General features: G+C 42.0%; 2 protein-coding genes and 2 non-coding genes across 4 annotated transcripts in view; all 4 read right to left on the bottom strand.

Moving 5' to 3' along the window:
• Positions 1 to 43: 43 nt before the first annotated feature.
• TRNAQ-CUG (transfer RNA glutamine (anticodon CUG)) lies at positions 44 to 115 on the bottom strand. Its single transcript has one exon. It is a non-coding gene; the product is annotated as a tRNA-Gln (tRNA).
• Positions 116 to 211: 96 nt separating this feature from the next.
• Positions 212 to 284, bottom strand: TRNAK-UUU (transfer RNA lysine (anticodon UUU)). The gene has a single exon. It is a non-coding gene; the product is annotated as a tRNA-Lys (tRNA).
• Positions 285 to 6,713: 6,429 nt separating this feature from the next.
• LOC131589864 (butyrophilin subfamily 2 member A1-like) lies at positions 6,714 to 19,106 on the bottom strand. Its single transcript, XM_058859701.1, has 11 exons — positions 19,019 to 19,106; positions 16,853 to 17,119; positions 15,201 to 15,299; positions 13,059 to 13,085; positions 12,057 to 12,083; positions 11,205 to 11,231; positions 10,233 to 10,259; positions 9,076 to 9,102; positions 8,570 to 8,590; positions 8,418 to 8,444; positions 6,714 to 7,311 (listed from the first exon to the last, which is right to left on the bottom strand). Exons 1-11 carry the CDS (start codon positions 19,095 to 19,097, stop codon positions 6,833 to 6,835), a joined length of 1,107 nt encoding a protein of 368 aa, XP_058715684.1. The 5' UTR covers positions 19,098 to 19,106; the 3' UTR covers positions 6,714 to 6,832.
• Positions 19,107 to 24,016: 4,910 nt separating this feature from the next.
• The window catches only part of LOC131589803 (uncharacterized serine/threonine-protein kinase SBK3-like), a 3,824-nt gene continuing 2,863 nt past the window's right edge, over positions 24,017 to 24,977 (bottom strand). The window contains exons 4-5 of the mRNA XM_058859583.1: positions 24,129 to 24,659; positions 24,017 to 24,034 (exon numbers count right to left, since the gene is read on the bottom strand). Coding sequence (XP_058715566.1) covers positions 24,017 to 24,034; positions 24,129 to 24,659 — 549 coding nt within the window. The remainder of the gene's footprint in view (positions 24,035 to 24,128; positions 24,660 to 24,977) is intronic.

The following is a 24,977-nucleotide window of genomic DNA, read 5'->3' as shown; positions in this document are numbered from 1 at the left end:
TCCACAACACCCCCCGCTGGGCAGGACGGCAAAAAGGACTCGCAGGTCCCACCGAGATTCGAACTCGGATCGCTGGATTCAGAGTCCAGAGTGCTCACCATTACACCATGGGACCGGCTGGCGCTGCGCCCCGCGCCCTCCGCTGAGCGCCGCGCTCCGCTCCCTCCGCCAGCGAAAATAGACCCGAAAAGAGACCAAAACGGGAGGAACCCGCCCGAACAGGGACTTGAACCCTGGACCCTCAGATTAAAAGTCTGATGCTCTACCGACTGAGCTATCCGGGCTCCTGCGGGGCGCCGCGCCGGGCGGGACCAACTCGCTGCGCAGGAAATGCCGGATTTGGGGAGAAACGTGAAGGTTTTGGGATCTGAAGTGAAAAATGAGCCGGGCTTGGAGCGAGGAGGAGGCGCAGACAGGGAGGGGCTGCCCCCAGTATGGAATCGGCGCTTTTTGGGTTCGGTTTAAGCACAAAAAGCCTCAGAAAGTTTTCTCCACCGACGCGTTCAGCGTGCAGCGGAAGAGATTTGGATCTTTTGGGTTTGGATTTTGGATTTTTGGAGATTTTGGGTCGGGTTTTTACCTGGCTGGTGACTTCCCCCTGGCTGATCTGAGAGCTGCTCGTTGCCTTCCTGCTCCTCGAGTGAGGGATTTCCGGGATTTCATCCAAAATAATTTTTTTTTACTATCACGAAATAATTTTTTTACTATTACTATAATTTTATATTAATTGCTATTATTACTAATATTACTACTATTAGTAATATTTATTATGAATGGCAGTTAAATATATTAATTATTATATTATATAATATAAAACATAATTTAGTAGTAGTAGTAGTAGTATTGGTATTATTATTTGTATTATTAGTATTATTAGTACCATTATTATTAAAATTATTAATATTAATATTACCATTATTAATAGTATTAATATTAATATTACAATTATTAATAATATTGATATTACAATTATTAATAATAACACCTATGATTAATAACTACTATTATTAATAACAATATTAATAATAATAATATTATACATTTACATATAATATTATTGTAAAATTACAAATACATATTAATGATATTAACAATAATAATAGTAATAAACGGATATAGTACAAATAAAACATAATATGTAATAATATAGCAATATAATAATATATAAACATACTAGAATAAATAAAAATAGTGATTGTATTTTTTATAATGATGACATTATTGCTATTATTATTTTTTTTTCCACCTTCACTTTTCCCAGCATTTTCACCCTCACATTTCCCATTTTTACCTCACATTTCCCACCATTTTTCCCCTCACATTTCCCGTTTTTACCTCATTTTCCACCCTTTCCCCCTCACATTTCCCAGCATTTTCACCCTCACATTTCCCATTTTTACCTCACATTTCCCACAATTTTCACCCTCATGTTTCCCATTTTTACCTCAAGTTTTCAGCCCTTTTCTCCTCATGTCTCACACCCTTTTTCCCCTCACGTTTCCCACCTTTTCCTCCCCTCACATTTTCCACCATTTTTTCCTCTCACATTTCCCACCATTTTTCCCCTCACATTTCCCATTTTTACTTCATTTTCCACCCTTTCCCCCTCACATTTCACACCATTTTTTCCGTTCCTGATTCTGCCCTTTTGTCCCTTCAGATTTCCCATTTTTACCTCATTTTCAGCCCTTTTCCGCTAACAACTCCCACCCTTTTTTCCCCCCTCATGTTTCCCACACTTTCCTCCCCTCACATTTCCCATTTTTATCTCACCTTTTCCACCCTTTCCTCCCATCATGTTTCAAACCCCCTCCCCCTCCCATTTCCCACCATTTTGTCCCCTCACATTTCTGATTTTTACCTCAAGTTTTCAGTCCTTTCCCCCTCACATTTCCCGCTCTTTTCTCCCCTCACGTTTCCAGTCTTTTTGTCCCCTCACATTTTTCATTTTTGCCTCATTTTTCACCCTTTTCCCCCTCACATTTCACACTCTTTCCTCTCCTCACATTTCCCATTTTTACCTCAAGTTTTCAGCCCTTTTTCCCCTCACATTTCCCGCCCTTCACTCCCCTCATGTTTTCTGCCATTTTTTCCTCTCACATTTCCCACCCTTTTTTCTCTCACATTTCCCATTTTTACCTCACGTTTTCCTCCCTTCTCCCCTCACATTTCCCACCATTTTGTCCCCTCACATTTCCCATTTTTACCTCATTTTCCACCCTTTCTCCCTCACATTTGCCGCCCTTTCCTCCCCTCGTGTTTTTCACCATTTTTCCCTCTCACATTTCTCACTCTTTTCCTCTCACGTTCCATGCCCTTTCCCCCTCACATTTCCCACCATTTTTCTGCTCCTGATCCTGCCCTTTTGTCCCTTCAGATTTCCCATTTTTACCTCATTTTCAGCCCTTTTCCCCCTCACATTTCCCACTCTTTTCTCCCCTCACATTTCCCACCATTTTCAGCCTCACATTTCTCATTTTTACCTCCCATTTTTACCTCATGTTTTCAGTCCTTTCCCCCTCACGTTTCCCGCCCTTTCCTCCCCTCACGTTTCCCATTTTTACTTCACCTTTTCCACCCTTTCCCCCTCACATTTCCCACCATTTTTTCCGCTCCTGATCCTGCCCTTTTGTCCCTTCAGATTTCCCATTTTTACCTCATTTTCAGCCCTTCTCCCTCACATTTTCCACCATTTTCACCCTCATGTTTCCCATTTTTACCTCACGTTTTCAGCCCTTTTCTCCTCACATTTCTCACCCTTTTTTCCCCTCATGTTTCCCATTTTTACCTCAAGTTTTCAGCCCTTTTCTCCTCATGTCTCACATTTCCCTTTTTCCCCTCACATTTCCCGCCCTTTCCTCCCCTCACGTTTTCCACCATTTTTTCCTCTCATATTTCCCACTCTTTTCTCCCCTCACATTTCCCATTTTTATCTCACCTTTTCCACCCTTTCCTCCCATCCTGTTTCACACCCTTCTCCCTCACATTTCCCACTCTTTTCTCCCCTCGCATTTCCTATTTTTACCTCACATTTTTAACTCATGTTTTCAGTCCTTTCCCCCTCACGTTTCCCGCCTTTTTGTCCCCTCACATTTCCCATTTTTATCTCACTTTCCACCCTTTCCCCCCTCACATTTCCCACCATTTTTTCCGCTCCTGATCCTGCCCTTTTGTCCCTTCAGATTTCCCATTTTTACCGCATTTTCCACCCTTTCCCCCTCACATTTCCCACCATTTTTCCCCCCTCATGTTTCCCATCTTTTTCTCCCCTCACATTTCCCATTTTTATCTCACCTTTTCCACCCTTTCCTCCCATCCTGTTTCACACCCTTCTCCCTCACATTTCCCACTCTTTTCTCCCCTCACATTTCCCATTTTTACCTCACGTTTCCAGTCCTTTCCCCCTCACGTTTCCCATTTTTACCTCACATTTCCTGCTCTTTTCCCCTCATGTTTCCCGCTCTTTTCTCCCCTCACGTTTCCCACCTTTTTGTCCCCTCACATTTTCAGCCCTTTTCCCTCACATTTCCCAACGTTTGTTCCTCTCACCTTTCCCACCCTTTTTTCCCCCTCACGTTTCCCATTTTTACCTCACGTTTTCAGCCCTTTTCCCCTCACATTTCTCACCCTTTTTTCCCTCATGTTTCCCATTTTTACCTCAAGTTTTCAGCCCTTTTCTCCTCATGTCTCACATTTCCCTTTTTCCCCTCACATTTCCCGCCCTTTCCTCCCCTCACGTTTTCCACCATTTTTTCCTCTCACATTTCCCACTCTTTCCTCCCCTCACATTTCCCATTTTCACTTCACCTTTTCCACCCTTTCCTCCCATCATGTTTCACACCCTTTTCCCTCACATTTCCCACTCTTTTCTCCCCTCGCATTTCCTATTTTTATCTCACCTTTTCCACCCTTTCCTCCCGTCATGTTTCACACCCTTCTCCCTCACATTTCCCACCATTTTCAGCCTCACATTTCTCATTTTTACCTCCCATTTTTACCTCATGTTTTCAGTCCTTCCCCCCTCACGTTTCCCGCCCTTTCCTCCCCTCACGTTTCCCATTTTTACTTCACCTTTTCCACCCTTTCCCCCTCACATTTCCCACCATTTTCACCCTCACATTTCCCATTTTTACCTCAAGTTTTCAGCCCTTTTCTCCTTATGTCTCACACCCTTTTTCCCCTCACATTTCCCGCCCTACCTTCCCCTCACATTTTTACCTCACATTTTCCTCTCTTCTCCCCTCACATTTCCCACCATTTTGTCCCCTCACATTTCCCATTTTTACCTCATTTTCCACCCTTTCCCCCCTCACATTTCCCGCCCTTTCCTCCCCTCATATTTTCCACCGTATTTCCCCCTCATATTTCCCACCATTTTTTCCCTCCTGGTCCTGCCCTTTTGTCTCTTCAGATTTTCCATTTTTACCTCATTTTCAGCCCTTTTCCCCCTCACATTTCCCACCATTTTCAGCCTCACATTTCTCATTTTTACCTCACATTTTTACCTCATGTTTTCAGTCCTTTCCCCCTCACGTTTCCCGCCCTTTCCTCCCCTCACGTTTCCCATTTTTACTTCACCTTTTCCACCCTTTCCCCCTCACATTTCCCGCCTTTTCCTCCCCTATTGTTTTCCACCATATTTCTCCCTCACATTTCCCACCATTTTTTCCGCTCCTGATCCTGCCCTTTTGTCCCTTCAGATTTCCCATTTTTACCTCATTTTCAGCCCTTCTCCCTCACATTTTCCACCATTTTCACCCTCATGTTTCCCATTTTTACATCAAGTTTTCAGCCCTTTTCTCCTCATGTCTCACAATTCCCTTTTTCCCCTCACATTTCCCGCCCTTTCCTCCCCTCACGTTTTCCACCATTTTTTCCTCTCACATTTCCCACTTTTTCCTCCCCTCACATTTCCCACTCTTTCCTCCCCTCACATTTCCCATTTTTATCTCACCTTTTCCACCCTTTCCTCCCATCATGTTTCACACCCTTTTCCCTCACATTTCCCACTCTTTTCTCCCCTCGCATTTCCTATTTTTACCTCACATTTTTAACTCTTGTTTTCAGTCCTTTCCCCCTCACATTTCCCGCCCTTTCCTCCCCTCACGTTTCCCACTTTTACTTCACCTTTTCCACCCTTTCCCCCTCACATTTCCCACCATTTTCACCCTCACATTTCCCATTTTTACCTCAAGTTTTCAGTCTTTTCTCCCCTCACGTTTCCCGCTCTTTTCTCCCCTCACATTTCCCGCCTTTTTGTCCCCTCACATTTCCCATTTTTACCTCATTTTCCACCCTTTTCCCCCTCACAATTCCCATCCTTTTTCCCCCCTCATGTTTCCTATTTTTACCTCACATTTCCCACCATATTTCCCCTCACGTTTCCCGCCCTTCTGTCCCCTCCCATTTTCTGACCTTTTTTACTCTCACATTTCCCACCGTTTCCCCCTCACCTTTCCCATTTTTACCTCACATTTTCCTCCCTTCTCCCCTCACATTTCCCACTCTTTTCTCCCCTCACGTTTCCTGCTCTTTTTGTCCCCTCATTTCCCATTTTTACTTCGCTTTTCCTGCCCTTTTCCCCTCACGTTTCCCATTTTTACCTCATGTTTTCAGCTTTTTTCCCCTCATGGGTCAAGATCAAGACCAGGATCAGGGTCAGGATCAGGGTCAAGATCAGGATTGGGATCAGGGTCAGGATCAGGGAACAGGGTCAAGATCAGGATTAAGATCAGGATCAGGATTAGAATCAGGAATCAGGATTAAGATCAAGATCAGGATTAGGATTAGGGTCAGGATCAGAATCAGGATTAGGATTAGTTTTAGCATTAAAATCAGGATCAGGATTAGGATCAGGATAAGGGTCAGGGTCAGGATCAGGATCAGGGTCAGGGTCAGGATCAGGATCAGGATTAGGATCAGGATCAGGATTAGGATCAGGATTAGGATTAGTTTTAGCATTATGATCAGGATCAGGATCAGGTTTAAGATCAGGGTCAGGATTAAGATCAGGATCAGGATTAGGATCAAGATTAGGATCAGTTTAAGGATCAGGATTAAGATCAGGATCAGGATTAGGATCAGGATCAATTTTAGGATCAGGATCAAGATTAGGATCAATTTCAGGATCAGGATTGGGGTCAGGATCAGGATTAAGATCAGGATCAGGATCAGGGCCAGGATCGGGATTAGGATCAGGATCAGGATTAAGATCAGGGTCAGGATCAGGATCAGGATCAGGATTAGGATTAGTTTTAGTATTAAGATCAGGATCAGGATCAGGATTAGGATCAGGATCAGGATCAGGGTTGGGGTCAGGATCAGGATTAATTTTAGCATTAGGATCAGTATCAGGATTAGGATCAGGGTTGGGGTCAGGATCAGGATTAAGATCAGGATCAGGATCAGGATTAGAATCAGGATCAGGATTAAGATCACGGTCAGGATCAGGATCAGGATTAGGATTAGTTTTAGCATTAAGATCAGGATCAGGATTAGGATCAGGATTAGGATCAGGATCAGGATCAGGATCAGGGTTGGGGTCAGGATCAGTATTAATTTTAGCATTAGGATCAGTATCAGGATTAGGATCAGGGTTGGGGTCAGGATCAGGATCAGGATTAAGATCAGGATCAGGATCAGGATTAGGATTAGTTTTAGCATTAAGATCAGGATCAGGATTAGGATCAGGACCAGGATCAGGATCAGGATCAGGGTTGGGGTCAGGATCAGTGTCAGGAAACAACTGGAATATTACAATGGCACAATTTGAATATTTAACAGGAAATTTAATTTTTAACGCTGACAATTCCCGATGTCGCTCCCGTCCATTTCAAACCCCCACCGGGCGAATTCCCAGAACGTTCCCGTCCCATCCCGGCCTGAAGAACGGGAAGAGATTCCCAGAAATCCTCAAGGGCAGGGATCCCAGGAGCTGCTTTTCCTCGACGTCGAAGAAGGAGAGAACTCCCATTTCCTGGTCCAGGAACAGCCCAAGCACGCGGCAGCGCCCGGAATTCCGCTCCAGCTTCCCGCCGGGGAGCCGGAATTCCCCCTGGGAATATTCCAGCCCCGCCACCTTCTCCTCCGGCACCGAGGGAACGGAATCATCCCGGAGTGAATCCCGGATTTCCTCCGCCAGCACTCCCAGCTCCCATCCGGAGCCGGAGCCCAGCTCCACTTCCCAGTAGTGCTTCCCTTGGGAAAATCCTTCCCGCGCCACGGCCGCGGCCTCGGAGCCGGGAACGCTCCGTTCATTTCCCTCCCGCGCCATCCCGGGATTCCCCCGGAGCTCGGCCGGAGTCACCGAGGCTGCGGGAGGAGGAGCTGGGGTTGGGATCGCGAGGGAGCGCTCGGTGTCGCGCGGTGTAAATGGATATCATGTGATATCGCGTGATATCGCGTGATATAAACTGATATCATGTGGTATCATGTGATATCATGTGGTATCGTGTGGTATCGCGTGATATCATGTGATGTAAATTGATATCGTGTGATATCGCGTGATATCGTGTGATATTGTGTGATATAAACTGATATCCTGGGATATCGCGTGATATAAACTGATATCGTGTGATATCGCGTGATATCGTGTGATGTAAATTGATATCGTGTGGTATTGTGTGATATCGTGTGATATCGTGTGATATCGTGTGATATCGTGTGATATCGTGTGATATCGTGTGATATTGTGTGGTATCGTGTGATATCGTGTGATGTTGTGTGATATTGTGTGGTATCGTGTGGTATCATGTGATATCGTGTGATATCGTGTGGTATCGTGTGATATAAATTGATATCATGGGATATAAATTGTTATCATATGGTATAAATTGATATTGTGTGATATCGTGTGATATCGTGCGATATCGTGCGATAGCACGTGATATAAATTGATATCCTGTGATATAAATTAATATCGCGTGATAGAAATTGATATCATTTGATATTGTGTGCTGTCATTTGATATCATGTGATATTGCGTGATATAAATTGATATCATTTGATATCGTGTGATAGAAATGGATAGGCTGTGATAATCATTTGATATCGTGTGATATAATTTGATAACGTTTGATATCGTGCGAGATAAACAGATATCGCGAGATAATCGTTTGATGATGTGTGAGATAAAAGGGGAAGAGGAAGAGGAAGAGGAAGAGGAAGAGGAAGAGGAAGAGGAAGAGGAAGGGGAAGGGGAAGGGGAAGGGGAAGGGGAAGGGGAAGGGGAAGACGAAGAGGAGGAAGAGGAGGAAGAGGAGGAAGACGAGGAAGAGGAGAAAGAGGAAGAGGAGGAGGAGGAGGAGGAGGAAGAGGAAGAGGAAGAGGAAGAGGAAGAGGAAGAGGAAGAGGAAGAGGAAGAGGAAGAGGAAGAGGAAGAGGAAGAGGAAGAGGAAGAGGATTTGGGCCGGACTCACCCGCGTGGCTCTGGGCCCGTCTGAAGACTGGGTGGGAGGAGCAGCAATTAACACTAATTAACACTAATTAACGCTAATTAACGCTAATTAACGCTAATTAGTGTTAATTGCAGTGCTCATTTGCATACGGGGGTGGGGGCGGGGCCGCTCACCCAGCGGGCCCTGGATCCGCTCTGGAACCGGAAACACCCGGAAAGGGTCAGGGACGGAAATCCCGGAATTCCCCAAATTCCCGGAATTCCCTCTGGATTCCCCAAATTCCCGGAATTCTCCAAATTCCCAAAATCTCCCTGAATTCCCCAAATTCCCCGAGTTCCCGGAATTTCCCTGAATTCCCCAAATTCCTGGAATTCCTGGAATTTACCTGAATTCCCCAAATTCCTGGAATTCTGGGATTCCCCCAAATTCCCTGGAATTGTCCAAATTCCCTGAATTCCACAAATTCCCGGGATTCCCCAAATTCCTGGAATCCCCCAAATTCCTGGAATTCCTGGGATTCCCAAAATTCCCCAAATACCCCAAACTCCCGGAATTCCCGGAATTCCCCAAATACCCCAAACTCCCGGAATTCCCGGAATTCCCGGAATTCCCGGAATTCCCCAAATACCCCAAACTCCCGGAATTCCCGGAATTCCCGGAATTCCCGGAATTCCCTCACCGAGTTTCTCCTCCATCTCCTGCTGCTCTGTGGGGAGAAAGGGGAATTTGGGAATTGGGGATAACGAACTCGGCGCTAATTAACGACATTAATTAAATCAAAGGGATTTTATTCAGTTAATTTAATTGAAGAGGTAATGGCGGCGATAATTAATTGCAGTGGGTAATAATAATTTATGAAATTAAATTTAATAAGTCGTTATTAGCCAATAATAATAAATAATAAATAATAAAAATAATCAATAAAAATAAAAAATTAAAAAAAAATAAATAATAAATAAATAATAAATTAATAATAAATAAATAATAAATAAATAATAAGCAATAAACAATAAACAATAAATACAAATAAAATAAATATTAAATTAAAAATTAAAATAAATAATAAATTAAAAATTTTAAAAAAATTAATATTAAATAATAATAAATAACAAATAATTAATGTATTTTTATTAAATAATTAATTATTCTATTTATATTATAAATTTGTAAATATATATTTTTCATTATATTATTTATTAATTGAAATATTGATTTATATTATTAATTATAAATATTAATAATGAATCAGTATAGAATTAATAAATCATAAGTTAATAAACATAAATTAATAAATTATGAATGTATTCTTATTCAATCATTGTTTGGTAAATAGTAACGAATAACTGAATCAATTAATAATGAAGAAGAAATAATAATTAATAGCAAATAATTAATGTAATAATTTATAATTTATTTTAATATAAAATAATGTATTATACTATTATAATTTTATTAATTATTAATATTTTCGTTAATTGAATTATTCATAACAACGTAATTATCCTATTAATACTAATAATTAATTAATTATTACTAATATAATCGAGTTTTAATTTTCTAAGGAGTCGACCAAATATAACAGATATTTATTAGTTAATAAATTAATATTATTTAGTAAATATTTCTGTCATTAACAGAATTAATTGTTTCCGGTAATAGAACAAATATATAATAATTATATTAATAGTAATGGTAATGGTAATAGTAATAATAAGGGATTAATTAATTGCTGAATTAATAACTCCTTAATTAATCAGCAGAATCGTCAATTCCTGAGGGATTTCCCACCAAAATCCCGGAATTTTATCCCAAATCTCGAGGATTTGGAATTTTTACCCCTCTGGAATTTTGCAATCTCCTCCTCTGGAAAAGAACGGAACAAAAATCACTCATTAATCACTAAGAAATCATTAGTCCTGATTAATTAATTATTACACAATTATTTACTATTTATAACTTAATTATTAATAAATCATAATTATTTTACTTAATTATAAATGTTATTAATAAGAAGAATTAATTGCTGCAAGCTCATAAAGAAATTATTTTAATTATTAGAGGCTATTAATTAGTCCCCCAATAATTCTGTTATGCCTAATAATGAATTAATTAAAAAATAAATACGTGAAATAATATAATAATAATAATTATGAATAAAATAAATAAAATAATTAATTTTCTGAATCTAATAATTGCCGGAATTCTGGTAAATAATTAATCCAAGTCTAATTAAACTAATTAAAATTACTCAAATAACAATATTTAAATTAATCGAATCAATAATTAGTCTAATATACAATTGGTATAAGTCTAATAATTAGTGTCTAATAATCAATCAAAATCTAATAAGCACTTAATCCAAGTCAAAGAAATGTTCAGTCTTTGCATAAATAATTAGTTGCATAAATAATTAGTCTAATAAACAATTAGTCTAATAATTAGTCCCACTCTAATAAACTATCAGTTAAAAGCTTATAAATAATTGGTTTAAGGCTAATAACTAATAATTATAGTCCGATAACTAATTAGCGGCTTATAACTGATGAATTAGAGGCTTATAAATCATTAATGAGATGCTAGTAATGAATAATTAGCTTCTGATATCTAATTAGAAGTTAATAACTGATTAATTAGAAGATAAAAAATCATTAATTAGAAGCTAATAGCTAATTAGAGATTCATAAAGCGTTAATTAGATGCTAATAACGAATACCTTGAGTCTAATAGCTAATAAGGTGCTAATAACAAATTAATGAGCTAATCATTGGTTGGAGGTTGATCATTAATTAATTAATCATTAATTATTACCCAGCTCCATCTTGAGCTCCTCGATCTCTGCAGGAAATGAGAACCGGAAGTGACGAAATTCCCTTTTCCCGCTTTCCCCGGGGGATTTCCGGGAATTTCGGGGGATTTCTGGGAATTCTGAGAGGATTTCTGGGAATTCCAAGGGGATTTCCGGGAATTCCGAGGGGATTTCTGGGAATTCCGGGGGATTTCCGGGAATTTCTGGGAATTTCTGGGAATTCTGAGAGGAATTCTGGGAATTTCGGGGGATTTCTGGGAATTCCTGGTGATTTCTGGGAATTTTGGGGGATTTTTGGGAATTCTGAGAGGATTTCTGGGAATTCCGAGGGGATTTCCGGGAATTTCTGGGAATTCTGAGAGGATTTCTGGGAATTCCGAGGGGATTTCTGGGAATTCCGAGGGGATTTCTGGGAATTTCGGGGGATTTTTGGGAATTCCGAGGGGATTTCTGGGAATTCCGGGGGATTTCAGGGAATTCTGAGGGGATTTCTGGGAATTCTGAGAGGATTTCTGGGAATTCCGAGGGGATTTCTGGGAATTTCGGGGGATTTTTGGGAATTCTGAGGAGATTTCTGGGAATTTCGGGGGATTTTTGGGAATTTCGGGAGATTTCTGGGAATTCCGAGGGGATTTCTGGGAATTCTGAGGGGATTTCTGGGAATTCCGAGAGGATTTCTGGGAATTCCGGGGGATTTCTGGGAATTCCGAGGGGATTTCTGGGAATTCCGAGGGGATTTCCGGGAATTTTAAGGGGATTTCTGGGAATTCTGGGATATTTCTGGGAATTCCGAGGGATTTTTTGGGAATTCTGGTGGGATTTGGGGATTTTAGGGACAGAAATTCTCCGCTCACCCTCCAGGATCTCCCGCTGGTTTTTTCCTGGGAAAAGCGACAGGAAATGGAAATTACAAAAAATTCCAGGAGCAGAAAAAAAATCCTTTGGAATTCTTTGGAATTCCAGGATTGATTTTATGTGATTTGATTTGATTTTATTTGATTTTTCTTTATTTGATTTTATTTTTTATTTTGTTTTATTTTACTTTATTTAATTGTATTTTATATTTTATTTTTTTTAATTTTTATTTATTTTATTTAATTTTATTTTATTATATTTTACTATTTATTTTAATTTTAATTGGATTTAATTTGATTTAATTGGATTTAATTTTATTTAATTTGATTAAATATTATTTTATTTTATTTTATTTTGTTTTATTTTGTTTTATTTTACTTTTCCTTTTATTTTTCATTTAATTTAATTTAATTTTACTTTATTTTATATTATTTTAATTTATTTTATTTTGTTTCTTCTTACTTTATTATTAATATAATATAATATAATATAATATAATATAATATTATATTATATTATATTATATTATATTATATTATATTATATTATATTATATTATATTATATTATATTATATTATATTATATTATATTATATTATATTATATTATATTATATTACATTACATTATATTACATTACATTACATTATATTATATTATATTATATTATATTATATTATATTATATTATATTATATTATATTATATTATATTAATTCTTTAATAACAATATTTAAAATAAATTAATATTATTTAATTATATTCATATTTTATAAATAAATATTATTCAATATCCATATTTAATTCAAAATATCTAATAATATTTCATCAATAAATAAATATTAATTTAATAAACAATAAAATTCAATTCAATTAAAAATTCCAGCCAAAATCCCCCCTCAAATCTCCCCAGATTCGCTGACGCCTTAATTGGGGATCTTAATTAATGACCCGCACTTCTTCAATTAATGAATTAATTAATGAATGAAAGAATTGCACTCACGCTCCTGAGCCAGGATCCGGCTGTTCCCTGGGAGAGAAGGGGTAATTAATGGCTAATTAATGGAAAATTAATTGCTAATTAATGGCAAATTAATGGATAATTAATGGGTTATTAATGGGTAATTAATGGAGAGTTAATGGGTAATTAAAGGAACATTAATAGGTAGCTAATAAGTTATTAGTTGAGAATTAATGGATCATTAATGGGTAATTAATGGGTCAATAATGGTCCAATAATGGGTTATTAATAGCTGATTAATGGGTAACTAATTGGTAATTAATGGACCATTAATGGCTTATTAATGTGTCATTAACGTGTAATTGAAGGTTTATTAATGAGCAACTAATGGGTTGTTAATGGGCTCTTAATGAGTAATTAGTGGTATATTAACAGGTAATTGGCGATTAATGGGTTATAAAAGGGTAATTATTTGGTTATTAATTGGTTATTATGTGGTATTAATGTGTAATTAATGGGTCATTAATGAGTTATTAGTGGGTAATTAATAGTGAGTTAATAGGTTATTGATGAGTAATAAATGGGAAGTTATTGATAATTGATGTAATTAATGGATAGTAAATGGGTAACTAATGATTAATTAGCGGGTTTTTAATGGGTAATTAATGCATAATTAATTAGTTTTTAATGGGTTAGTAATGGGTAAAACTTGGGTAAATGATGGTTAATTAATTGCTCATTAATTGTTAATCAATGGGTAATTATTGGGTGTTGAATGGATAATGAATGGGTCAGGGGGAATTTTCTTGGGAATTTTTTGGGAATTTTTGGGGAATTTTTTTGGGAATATTTTTGGGGAATTTTTTGGGAATTTTTTGGGAATTCTGTGGAGTTTTGGGGGAATTTTTTAGGATTTTGGGGGGAATTTTTAAGGAAATTTTTTTTGGAATTTTTTCGGGATTTTTTTGGAATTTTCGGGGAAATTTTGGGGGGAATGTTCTGGAGAATTTTTGGGAATTTTAGGGGGATTTTGGGGGGATTTTTTTTGGGAATTTTTGGGGAATTTTGGGGGGAATTTTTGGGGAATTTTATGGGATTCTGGGGAGCTTTGGGAGAATTTTTTGGGAAATTTTGTGGAATTTTCTGGGAATGTTTTTGGGAATTTTTTTGGAATTTTTGCGGGAATGTTTAGGGGAATGTTTTGGGGAATTTTTTGGGGAATGTTTTGGAGAATTTTTTTTTAATTTTAGGGGAATTTTTGGGGATTTTTTTGGGGATTTTTTTGGGAATTTTTTTGGGAATTTTTTGGGAATTTGGGGGGAAATTTTTGGGAATTTTTGGGGAATTTTTTGGGAATTTTTTGGGAATGTTTTGGGGAATTTTCGGGTAATTTTTGGGGAATTTTATGGGAATTCTGGGGAGTTTTGGGAGAATTTTTTGGGAAATTTTTGTGGAATTTTCTGGGAATGTTTTTGGGAATTTTTTTGGAATATTTGGGGGAATGTTTTGGGGAATGTTTTGGGGAATTTTTTGGGGAATGTTTTGGGGAATGTTTTGGAGAATTTTTTTTTAATTTTAGGGGAATTTTTGGGGAATTTTTTTGGGAATTTTTTGGGATTTTTTTTTGAATTTTTGGGATTTTTTGAGGGAACTTTTGGAGAGTTTTTGGAGAATTTTGGGGAATTTTTGGGGAACTTTTTTGAAAATTGTTTGGAATTTTGGGGGGATTTTTTGGGGAATTTTGGGGAAATTTTTTAGGAAATTTTTGTGGAATTTTTTGGGAATGTTTTTTGGAATTTTTGGGGGATTTTTTTGGTATTTTTGGGGGATGTTTATGGGAATGTTTTGGGAATTATTTGGGAATGTTTTGGGGAATGTTTTGGAGAATTTTTGGGGAATTTTAGGGGAATTTGGGGGGAATTTTTTGGGAATTTTTTGGGAATTAATTTTTAGTGAATTTTTTGGGATTTTGGGGGGAGTTTTGGGGGAATTTCGGGGAACTTTTTGGGAATTATTTTTTTGGGGAATTTTGGGGGATTTTTTAGAGAAGTTTTTGGGGAATTTTTTGGGGATTTTTTTTTTAATTTTTTGGAATTTTTTGGAATTTTTTTTGAATTTTTTTGGAATGTTTTGGGAATGTTTTGGGAATGTTTTGGGAATGTTTTGGGAATTTTTGTGGCTCACAGCGCAGTCGGAGCGCGGCCGCCAGCAGCAGGAACAGCCCCAGGGTGAGGAGCAGCGCCAGGGCCGGGATCCAGGGGGACGCGGCCGGGAAAAAATCCTCTGGAAAAGGAATCCCGGGAATTCACTGCAGGAACCGGGAATTCCCTCCAAAAACTGGGAATTCCAACCCCAAACTGGGAATTCCCTCCAAAAACTGGGAATTCCCAACCCCCTCCTAACTGGGAATTCCCTCCAAAAACTGGGAATTCCCAACTCCCCCAAACTGGGAATTCCCAACCCCCAACTGGGAATTCCCTCCAAAAACAGGAATTCCAACCCCAAACTGGGAATTCCCTCCAAAAACTGGGAATTCCCAACTCCCCCGAACTGGGAATTCGAAACTTCCCAAACTGGGAATTCCCAACCCTGAACTGGGAATTTCCAACCCCCCTGAATTGGGAATTCCATCCAAAAACCGGGAATTCCAGTCCCGAACTGGGAATTTTAAATGTCTAAATTGGGAATTTTCTATCCCTAAACTGGGAATTTCTGGTCTTTGAAATGGGAATTCCATCCCCAAACTGGGAATTTCCCATCCCGACTGATCCCTTATCCCACGGAAAACCATCCCAGCCAATTTGGGATCTTCCCACCCCTCAAAACCCCAGGAAATCCCAGGAAAACCCAGGAAAAAACAGGAAATCCCAGGAAAAAACAGGAAAAATCCCAGGAAATCTGAGGAAAAACCCAGGAAAAACCCAGGAAATGCCAGGAAAAACCAAAAAAATCACAGAAAATCACAGAAAAAACCCTGGAATTCCCAGGAAACCCCAGGAAACTCCAGGAAATCCCAGGAAACCCCAGGAAATCCCAGGAAAAATCCAGGAAATCCCAGGAAAACCCCAGGAAATTCCAGAAAAAAACCAGAAAAATCCTAGGAAATCTCAGGAGAAACCCAGGAAAATCCAAAGAAATCCCAGGGAAACCCCAGGAGATCCCAAGAAAACCCCAGGAAATCCCAGGAAAAAGTCAGGAAAAACCAAAATAAATCCCAGGAAATCCCAGGAAAAAACAGGAAAAACCCAGGAAGTGACAGGAAAAAACAGGAAATTCCAGGAAAAACCTAGGAAATCTCGGGAAAAACCAGGAAATCCCAGGAAAACCCAGAAAAATCCCAGGAAAAACCAAAATAAATCCCAGGAAATCCCAGGAAAACCGAGGAAATCTTGGGGAAAACCAGGAAATCCCCGGAAAACCCCAGGAAATCCCAGAAAAAACCCAGAAAATCCCAAGAAAAACAAAAAAACCCCAGGAAATCCCAGGAAAACCCCAGGAAATCCCAGGAAAAATGAAAATAAATCCCAGGAAAAACCAAAATAAATCCCAGGAAATGCCAGGAGAAAAAAACAAGAAAAACCCAGGAAAACCCCCGGAAATCCCAGGAAAAAACAGAAAATTCCAGGAAAAACTGAAGAAATCTCAGGAAAAACCAGGAAATCCCAGAAAAAAACCCAGAAAAGCCCAAGAAAAACCAAAAAATTCCCAGGAAAACCCCAGGAAATCCCAGAAAAAACCCGAAAATCCCAGAAAACCCCAACCCCTCTCCAATTTTCCCACTAAAATCCATATTCCCAAATTCCAGAGGGAGAATTCCCGCCATTCTGGGCTCTCACCGGCGATGACCACGATGGATTCGGTGTCGGAGCGGCTCCGGGGCTCCAGAATCCGACAGGCCGCGGCGTTCCCGGATCCCGGCCGGAGCAGCACGGAGCTGCCGCCTTTCCCGGAATCCCGAGGCTCCGGAATTCCCGACAGGTTGCGGCCGTTGCCGTCGCTCCAGAGCAGGCGAATGTTGGGAATGTTCCGCTCCGAGAGGCAGCGCAGGCGGATCCCGGCTCCATCCCGGCCCTCCAGGATCAGCAAAGGCTCGTGGAGATTCCCTGGAAAATCCCGGAATTCCCCATCGGACGTGGCTGGGAAAGCCTGGGATTGATATTCCCAAATTTTCTGGGATCGACATTCCCGAATTGTCTGGGATCGATAACCCAGGATTGTTTGGGATCGATATTCCTGAATTGTCTGGGATTGATATTCCTGAATTTTCTGGGGTCAATAACCCATGGATTGTCTGGGATCGGTATTCCCGAATTTTCTGGGATTGATATTCCTGTATTTACTGGGGTTGATATTCCTGAATTTTCTGGGATCGATATTCCTGAATATTCTGGGATTGATATTCCCAAATTTTCTGGGATTGATAACCCATGGATTATTTGGGATCGATATTCCCAAATTGTCTGGGATCGATATTCCTGAATTTTCTGGGATTGATAACCCATGGATTGTTTGGGATCAATATTCCTGAATTGTCTGGGATTGATAACCCATGGATTGTTTGGGATCAATATTCCTGAATTTTCTGGAATTGGAATTCCCAAATTGTCTGGGATCAATATTCCTGAATATTCTGGGATCGATGTTCCTGAATTTTCTGGGGTTGATATTCCTGAGTTGTCTGGGATTGATATCCTGGGATTGTTTAGGATCGATATCCCTGAATATTCTGGGATCGATATTCCTGAATTTTCTGGGATTGATAACCCATGGATTATTTGGGATCGATATTCCTGAATTTTCTGGGATCGATAACCCACGGATTGTTTGGGATCGATATTCCTGAATTGTCTGGGATCGATATTTCTGAATTGTCTGGGATCAATAACCCACGGATTGTCTGGGATTGATATTCCCAAATTTTCTGGGATCAATATTCCCAAATTGTCTGGGATCAATAACCCAGTATTGTTTGGGATTTATATTCCCAAATTTTCTGGGATTGATATTCCATGGATTGTCTGGGATCGGTATTCCCAAATTGTTTGGGGTTGATATTCCCAAATTTTCTGGGATTGATAACCCATGGATTATTTGGGATCGATATTAGCGAATTGTCTGGGATCGATATTCCTGAATTTTCTGGGATCGATAACCCATGGATTGTTTGGGATCAATATTCCTGAATTTTCTGGAATTGGAATTCCCAAATTGTCTGGGATCAATATTCCTGAATATTCTGGGATCGATGTTCCTGAATTTTCTGGGGTTGATATTCCCGAATTGTCTGGGATCGATATTCCTGAATTTTCTGGGATCGATATTCCTGAATTGTCTGGGATCGATATTCCTGAATTTTCTGGGATTGAAATTCCAGAATTTTCTGGGATTGATAACCCATGGATTGTTTGGGATCGATATTCCCAAATTGTTTGGGATTGATATCCTGGAATTGTCTGGGATCAATATTCCCAATTTTTCTGGGATCAATATTCCCAAATTGTCTGGGATCAATAACCCAGGATTGTTTGGGATTGATACTCCCAAATTTTCTGGGACTGATATCCCGGAATTATCTGGGATCAATATCCCGGGATTGTTTGGGTTTAAAATTCCCGAATTTTTGTTTTCAATATCCCTGGAATTATTTGGGTTTGATATTCCAGGATTTGTTTTCAATATCCTGGATTTTTTGGGGCTCCATATCCCAGAATTTCTGAGTTCAACATCCCGGAATTGTTGGGATTTAACATTCCTGGAATTTCCTGGATTTAACATTCCTGGGAATTATTTGGGTTCAGTATTCAGGATTTGTTTGGATTTGATATTCCCGAATTTCGGAGCTTCAATATTCCCAAACCATTGGGGCTCAACATCCTGGAATTCTTTGGGAACATCTCCATTATTCCCGAATTTTTGGGTTCCGTATTCCAGGATTTTTTTTCCCGACATTCCCGGGATTTTTTTGGGTTCTTTTCCCATCTGAGAGATTCCCAAAAACTCACCTGACACGGGACGGAATCCGTGGGAATGGAGCGCGGAGAGAACCGGGAGCAGCAGCGGGATCGGAATTCCTGATCCCATTCCCGATCCTGATCCAATCCTGATCCCGATCCCGATCCCGATCCTGATCCTGATCCTGATCCCGATCCTGATCCTGATCCCGATCCCGATCCTGATCCTGATCCTGATCCGATCCCGATCCCGATCCCGATCCTGATCCGATCCTGATCCTGATCCGATCCTGATCCCGATCCTGATCCTGATCCTGATCCCGATCCTGATCCTGATCCAATCCTGATCCTGATCCCGATCCTGATCCTGATCCGATCCCGATCCCGATCCCGATCCTGATCCGATCCCGATCCCAATCCTGATCCCGATCCCGATCCTGATCCTGATCCTGATCCCGATCCCGATCCCGATCCTGATCCCGATCCTGATCCTGATCCGATCCTGATCCCGATCCCGATCCCGATCCTGATCCCGATCCTGATCCTGATCCGATCCTGATCCCGATCCCGATCCTGTGGGGAAAGGGAAATTCCAGGGACTGGGCTCGGGAATTCCTCGGGAAGGGCTTGGGGTGGGTGTGGAGAATCCCGGGAAAAAGTTGGGAAATGGGAGAGGGGAAAGCGGGAATGGGATGGGAGAGGGAAAATGGGAAAGGGGAAAAATGGGAAAACAGGGAGAAAAAAGGGGGAAAAGAGGGAAAAAAGAGGGAAAAAAGGGAAAAAAAGAGGGAAAAAAAGAGCGAAAAAAGAGGAAAAAAGGGAAAAAAGAGGGAAAAAAGGAGGAAAAAGAGGGAAAAAAAGAAGGGAAAAAAGGGGGGAAAAGGCGGGAAAAAAGGGGGAAAAAAGAGGGAAAAAAGAGGGAAAAAGAGGGAAAAAAGGGGAAAAGGGAAAAAAGGGAAAAAAGAGGGAAAAAGGGGGAAAAAAGGGAAAAAAAGAGGGAAAAAAGGAGGGAAAAAAGAAGGGAAAAAAGAAGGGAAAAAAGGGGGAAAAGGGGAAAAAAGAAGGGAAAAAAGGGGGAAAAAGGCGGGAAAAAAGGGGGGAAAAGGAGGGAAAATAGGGAAAAAAGAGGGAAAAAGGGGGAAGGGGGAAAAAGGGGGAAAGGGAGGGAAAAAAGGGGGAAAAATGGGGAAAAAGAGGGAAAAAAGGGGGAAAAGATAAAGGAAAAAACGGGAAAAAGGAAAAAAAGGGAAAAGGGGGAGAAGGAGAAACGGGAAAAGGGGAAGGATCCAGGAAAGCTCCGGATTTCCCACCGGATCCAAACTCCAAATCCACAAATCCGAAGAAATCCTTGGAAAAGCAGGCGGGTTCCAGGGAGGGAGGGAAGCGCCCGCCGGAATTCCCGAAAATCCACCGGGATCCAGGGAAATATTCCCAAAAATCCACCGGGATCCAGGGAAATATTCCCAAAAATCCACCGGGATCAAGGAAACGCTCCCAGCCGGAGCCGCCGCCCGCTCCAGGAACCTTTGGACCCGGAATTCCCGGATTTTTCCAAGGGTCACCCAGCAGAGAAAAGTGGGAAGGGCCGAGGATTTGTGGAATTTGCCTTAAAAATTCCCCGGGATTGGGGAAAAGTTGGGAATTTTTTTTATTTTTGCAAGGAAAAGTGCTCGGAATTTGCTGGGATTTTGTGGGAAATCGGCCTCTGGAATTCAGGGATGGCAAAAAGTGGGAATGTGGAATTTTTGGTGTTGATTCAGTGGGGAAAAAATTGGGATTTTGATCCTTCCAATCCTTAAAAATTCCTTAAAAATTCCTTAAAAATTCCCTTTAAATTCCTTTAAAATTCCATAAAAATTCTTTAAAAATTCTCTTTAAATTCCTTTAAAATTTCCTAAAAATTCCTTAAAAATTCTCTTTAAATTCCTTTAAAATTTCCTAAAAATTCCTTAAAAATTCTCTTTAGATTCCTTAAAAATCTCCTAAAAATTCTTTAAAAATTCCATTTAAATTCTTTAAAAATTCCCTGTAAATTCCTTAAAAATTCCCTGTAAATTCCTTTAAAATTCCCTTTAAATTCCTTTAAAATTCCTTTAAAATTCCCTTTAAATTCCTTTAAAATTCCTTTAAAATTCCCTTTAAATTCTTTAAAAATTCCCTAAAAATTCCTTTAAAATCCCCTAAAAATTCCCATTCAATTCCTTCCAAATTCCAGAGCAGCTCCAGGGGATCCCAAAAAAAACCGGGATCAGACCCTGCACAAGGAGATTTGGAGGAATTCCCAAGGAATGAGCCCTTCCCATGGAATCCTTCTGGAATTGGGCATTTCCCGGGATAAACCCTCGGGAATTTTGACCCCCCCCCGAGTTTGATCATTAACCCAAATCCAACGGGAATTCAGCAATTCCCGCATTTTTCCATCTTTTCCCACCGTTTCTGGCAATTCCCACCTTTTCCTGCCACTTTGTCCCATCATTTTCCCAAATTTTCCAGCTTTTTTTGTCTTTTCTGCCCCATTTTCCCATCTCTTTTCCATAATTTTCCATCATTTTCCACCCTTTCCCCTCCCTTTTCCCACCTTTTTCCCTCTTTTCCCCACCTTTTCCTCCCTTTTCCCACCTTTCCCCTCATTTTTCCCACCTTTTCCTCATTTTCCCACTTTTTTCCTTCTAATTCACATTTTTCCTTATTTTTCCCCACTTTTTTTCCCCTTTTCCCACCTTTTCCTCACTTTCCCCCTTTTTCCCACCTTTTCCTCATTTCTCCCACTTTTTCCCTTTTTTCCCATAATTTTCCTCCCTTTTCCCACTTTTCCATCTTTTCCCCACCTTTTTTTCCTCTATTTCCTGCCTTTTTCCCCCTTTTTCCCACTTTTCCCTCCCTTTTCCCACATTTTGCCCTCTTTTTCCCACCTTTTCCTCATTTTTCCCACCTTTTTTCCCTTCCCCCCCTTTTTTCCCTTTTTCCCACATTTTTCCCATCATTTCCCTCACTTTTCCCACTTTCCCCCTCTTTTTCCATCTTTTTTCCCTCCTTTCCCCACCTTTTCCCTCCCTTTTCCCACTTTCCCCTTTTCCCACCTTTTCCTCCCTTTTCCCACTTTTCCATCTTTTCCCATTTTTTTTCCTCTATTTCCTGCTTTCCCCCCCCTTTTTCCCACCTTTTCCTCATTTTTCCCAACATTTTTCCCTTTTCCCCCCTTTTTTCCTTTTTTCCCACATTTTTCCCATCATTTTCCTCACTTTTCCCACTTTCCCCCTCTTTTCCCACATTTTTTCCCTTTTTCCCACCTTTTCCTCATTTTCCCCACTTTTTTCCCATCATTTTCCTCACTTTTCCCACTTTCCCCCTCTTTTTCCATCTTTTTCCCCTCCTTTTCCCACCTTTTCCTCATTTTTCCCACTTTCCCCTTTTCCCACCTTTTCCTCCCTTTTCCCACTTTTCCATCTTTTCCCCACCTTTTTTCCTCTATTTCCTGCTTTTCCCCCCCTTTTTCCCACTTTTCCCTCCCTTTTCCCACTTTTCCCCCCTTTTTCCCACCTTTTCCTCATTTTTCCCAACATTTTTCCCTTTTCCCCCCTTTTTTCCTTTTTTCCCCACTTTTTCCCATCATTTTCCTCACTTTTCCCACTTTCCCCCTCTTTTTCCATCTTTTTTTCCCTTTTTCTCACCTTTTCCTCATTTTTCCCACTTTTTCCCCTCTTTTCCCACCTTTTTCCTTCCCTTTTCCCACATTTTCTCCCTCTTTTCCCACCATTTCCTCATTTTCCCACTTTTCCCTCCCTTTTCCCACCTTTTCTCCCTCTTTCTCCCACTTTTCCTCATTTTTCCTACTTTTTTCCCATCATTTTCCTCACTTTTCCCACTTTCCCCCTCTTTTTCCATCTTTTTCCCCTTTTTCCCACCTTTTCCTCATTTTTCCTACTTTTCCCCTCTTTTTCCACCTTTTTCCCTCTTTTCCCACTTTTTTCCCATTTTTTCACATTTTTCCCTCCCTTTTCCCACATTTTTCCCTTTTTTTCCCACCTTTTCCTCATTTTTCCTGCTTTTTTTCCCTTTTCCCGCCTTTTTCCCTCTTTTCCTGCCTTTTCCCCTCCCTTTTCCCGCCTTTTTCCCTCTTTTCCCGCTTCCCGCCAATTTCCCCGCCCCTCCCCCACCCCGCCAGCCCCAAACTGGGGGAAAAAAAGACAAAAAAAGACAAAAAATAATAAAAAAAAAAGGGCAAAATCCCGGGAATTTTATTGAATTATCCCAGGTGTGTCCAGCACCTGGCCAGGTGTGTCCAGCCCATCGCCAGGTGTGTCCAGGTGTGTCCAGCCCATCTCCAGGTGTGTCCAGGTGTGTCCAGCCCATCTCCAGGTGTGTCCAGGTGTGTCCAGCCCATCTCCAGGTGTGTCCAGGTGTGTCCAGCCCATCTCCAGGTGTGTCCAGGTGTGTCCAGCCCATCTCCAGGTGTGTCCAGGTGTGTCCAGCCCATCTCCAGGTGTGTCCAGGTGTGTCCAGCCCATCTCCAGGTGTGTCCAGGTGTTTCTATCCCATCTCCAGGTGTTTCTATCCCATCTCCAGGTGTCTCCACCCCATTCCCAGGTGTCTCCAGGTGTTTCTATCCCATCTCCAGGTGTTTCCATCTCCCCCCAGGTGCTCCTATCCAACTTCCGCCTGTTTCCCTCACCTGTCCAGGTGTCCTCACCTCGCTGCTGGGGGACCCGCAGTCACCTGTGGGGCTCACCTGTCCCCTCTCACCTGTGGGGCTCACCTGTCCCATTTCACCTGTGGGGCTCACCTGTCCCCTCTCACCTGTGGGGCTCACCTGTCCCCTCTCACCTGTGGGGCTCACCTGTCCCCTCTCACCTGTGGGGCTCACCTGTCCCCTCTCACCTGTGGAGCTCACCTGTCCCATCTCACCTGTGGGGCTCACCTGTGTCCTCTCACCTGTGGGGCTCACCTGTCCCTCCTCCCCCACAGCTCTCACCTGTCCCATCTCACCTGTGGGGCTCACCTGTCCCTCCTCCCCCACAGCTCTCACCTGTCCTATCTCACCTGTGACTCTCACCTGTCCCCTCCCACCTGTGGGGCTCACCTGTCCCATTTCACCTGTGGGGCTCACCTGTCCCTCCCCCCCCTCAGCTCTCACCTGTCCCCCCTCCCCCACAGCTCTCACCTGTCCCCCCTCACCTGCCCAGGGCCTGCCCAGGTACCTGAGCACCTCCCCGGGGGGGCAGCGCCTGGCGGGCCGGGGGTGGAGCAGCCCCCGCAGCAACCTGAGCGCCGCCTCCCCCAACCCCCGCCAGCTGCGCGGGGGCGGGGCCGGGGCCTCACCTGGGCAGGTGCGGCCGTGCCAGGCGCGGAAGCGGCGGAAGGCGGGGTCGGAGCGCTCAGGTGAGGCCCAGGGGAAGGAACCGGTGAGGAGGGCGAAGAGGAGGACGCCGAAGGCCCAGGTGTCCAGCGCGGGCCGCAGGCGGAGCTCACCTGAGCGCAGGTGACACAGCTCAGGTGCGGCGTAGGGAGCGGCGCCCGGCGCGGGCCGCACCTGCCAGCCCTGGACACGCGTCAGGCCGAAGTCGGCCAGCTTGACCAGGTGACACTCGGGGTCAAAGGTCAGGACGTTGTCCAGCTTCAGGTCGCGGTGGACCAAAGCGTGGCCGTGCAGGTAAGACAGGGCTGAGGACACCTGGGCGGCGCAGCGCTTCACCTGCGGCTCCGGGAGACCCACCTGGGGACAGGTGACACAGCTGGGGTCACACCTGGGGTCACAGCTGGGGATGGGTCACACCTGGGGACAGGTGACACAGCTGGGGACACACCTGGGGACACCTGGGGACACCTGGGGCTCCGGGAGACCCACCTGGGGACAGGTGACACACCTGGGGTCACACCTGGGGACAGGTGACACAGCTGGGGACACAGCTGGGGACAGGTGACACAGCTGGGGACAGGTGACACAGCTGGGGTCACAGCTGGGGACAGGTGACACAGCTGGGGTCACACCTGGGGACACACCTGGGGACAG

This window comes from Poecile atricapillus, chromosome 30 (assembly GCF_030490865.1).
Source record: "Poecile atricapillus isolate bPoeAtr1 chromosome 30, bPoeAtr1.hap1, whole genome shotgun sequence".
NCBI lineage: Eukaryota > Metazoa > Chordata > Aves > Passeriformes > Paridae > Poecile > Poecile atricapillus.
Note: the sequence above shows the minus strand (reverse complement) of the source record. Positions and strands in the feature narration are given on the sequence as shown.

Excerpts from the sequence above, each read along its gene's own strand:
- LOC131589864 (XM_058859701.1), bottom strand. The coding sequence starts at position 19,097 with ATGGGATCAGGAATTCCGATCCCGCTGCTGCTCCCGGTTCTCTCCGCG. Across the intron at positions 8,445-8,569 it reads GCGGATCCAGGGCCCGCTGG|TCTTCAGACGGGCCCAGAGC; the intron begins GTGAGCGGCCCC and ends CCTCCCACCCAG. Across the intron at positions 7,312-8,417 it reads ACGGGCCCAGAGCCACGCGG|CCTCGGTGACTCCGGCCGAG; the intron begins GTGAGTCCGGCC and ends CTCCTCCCGCAG.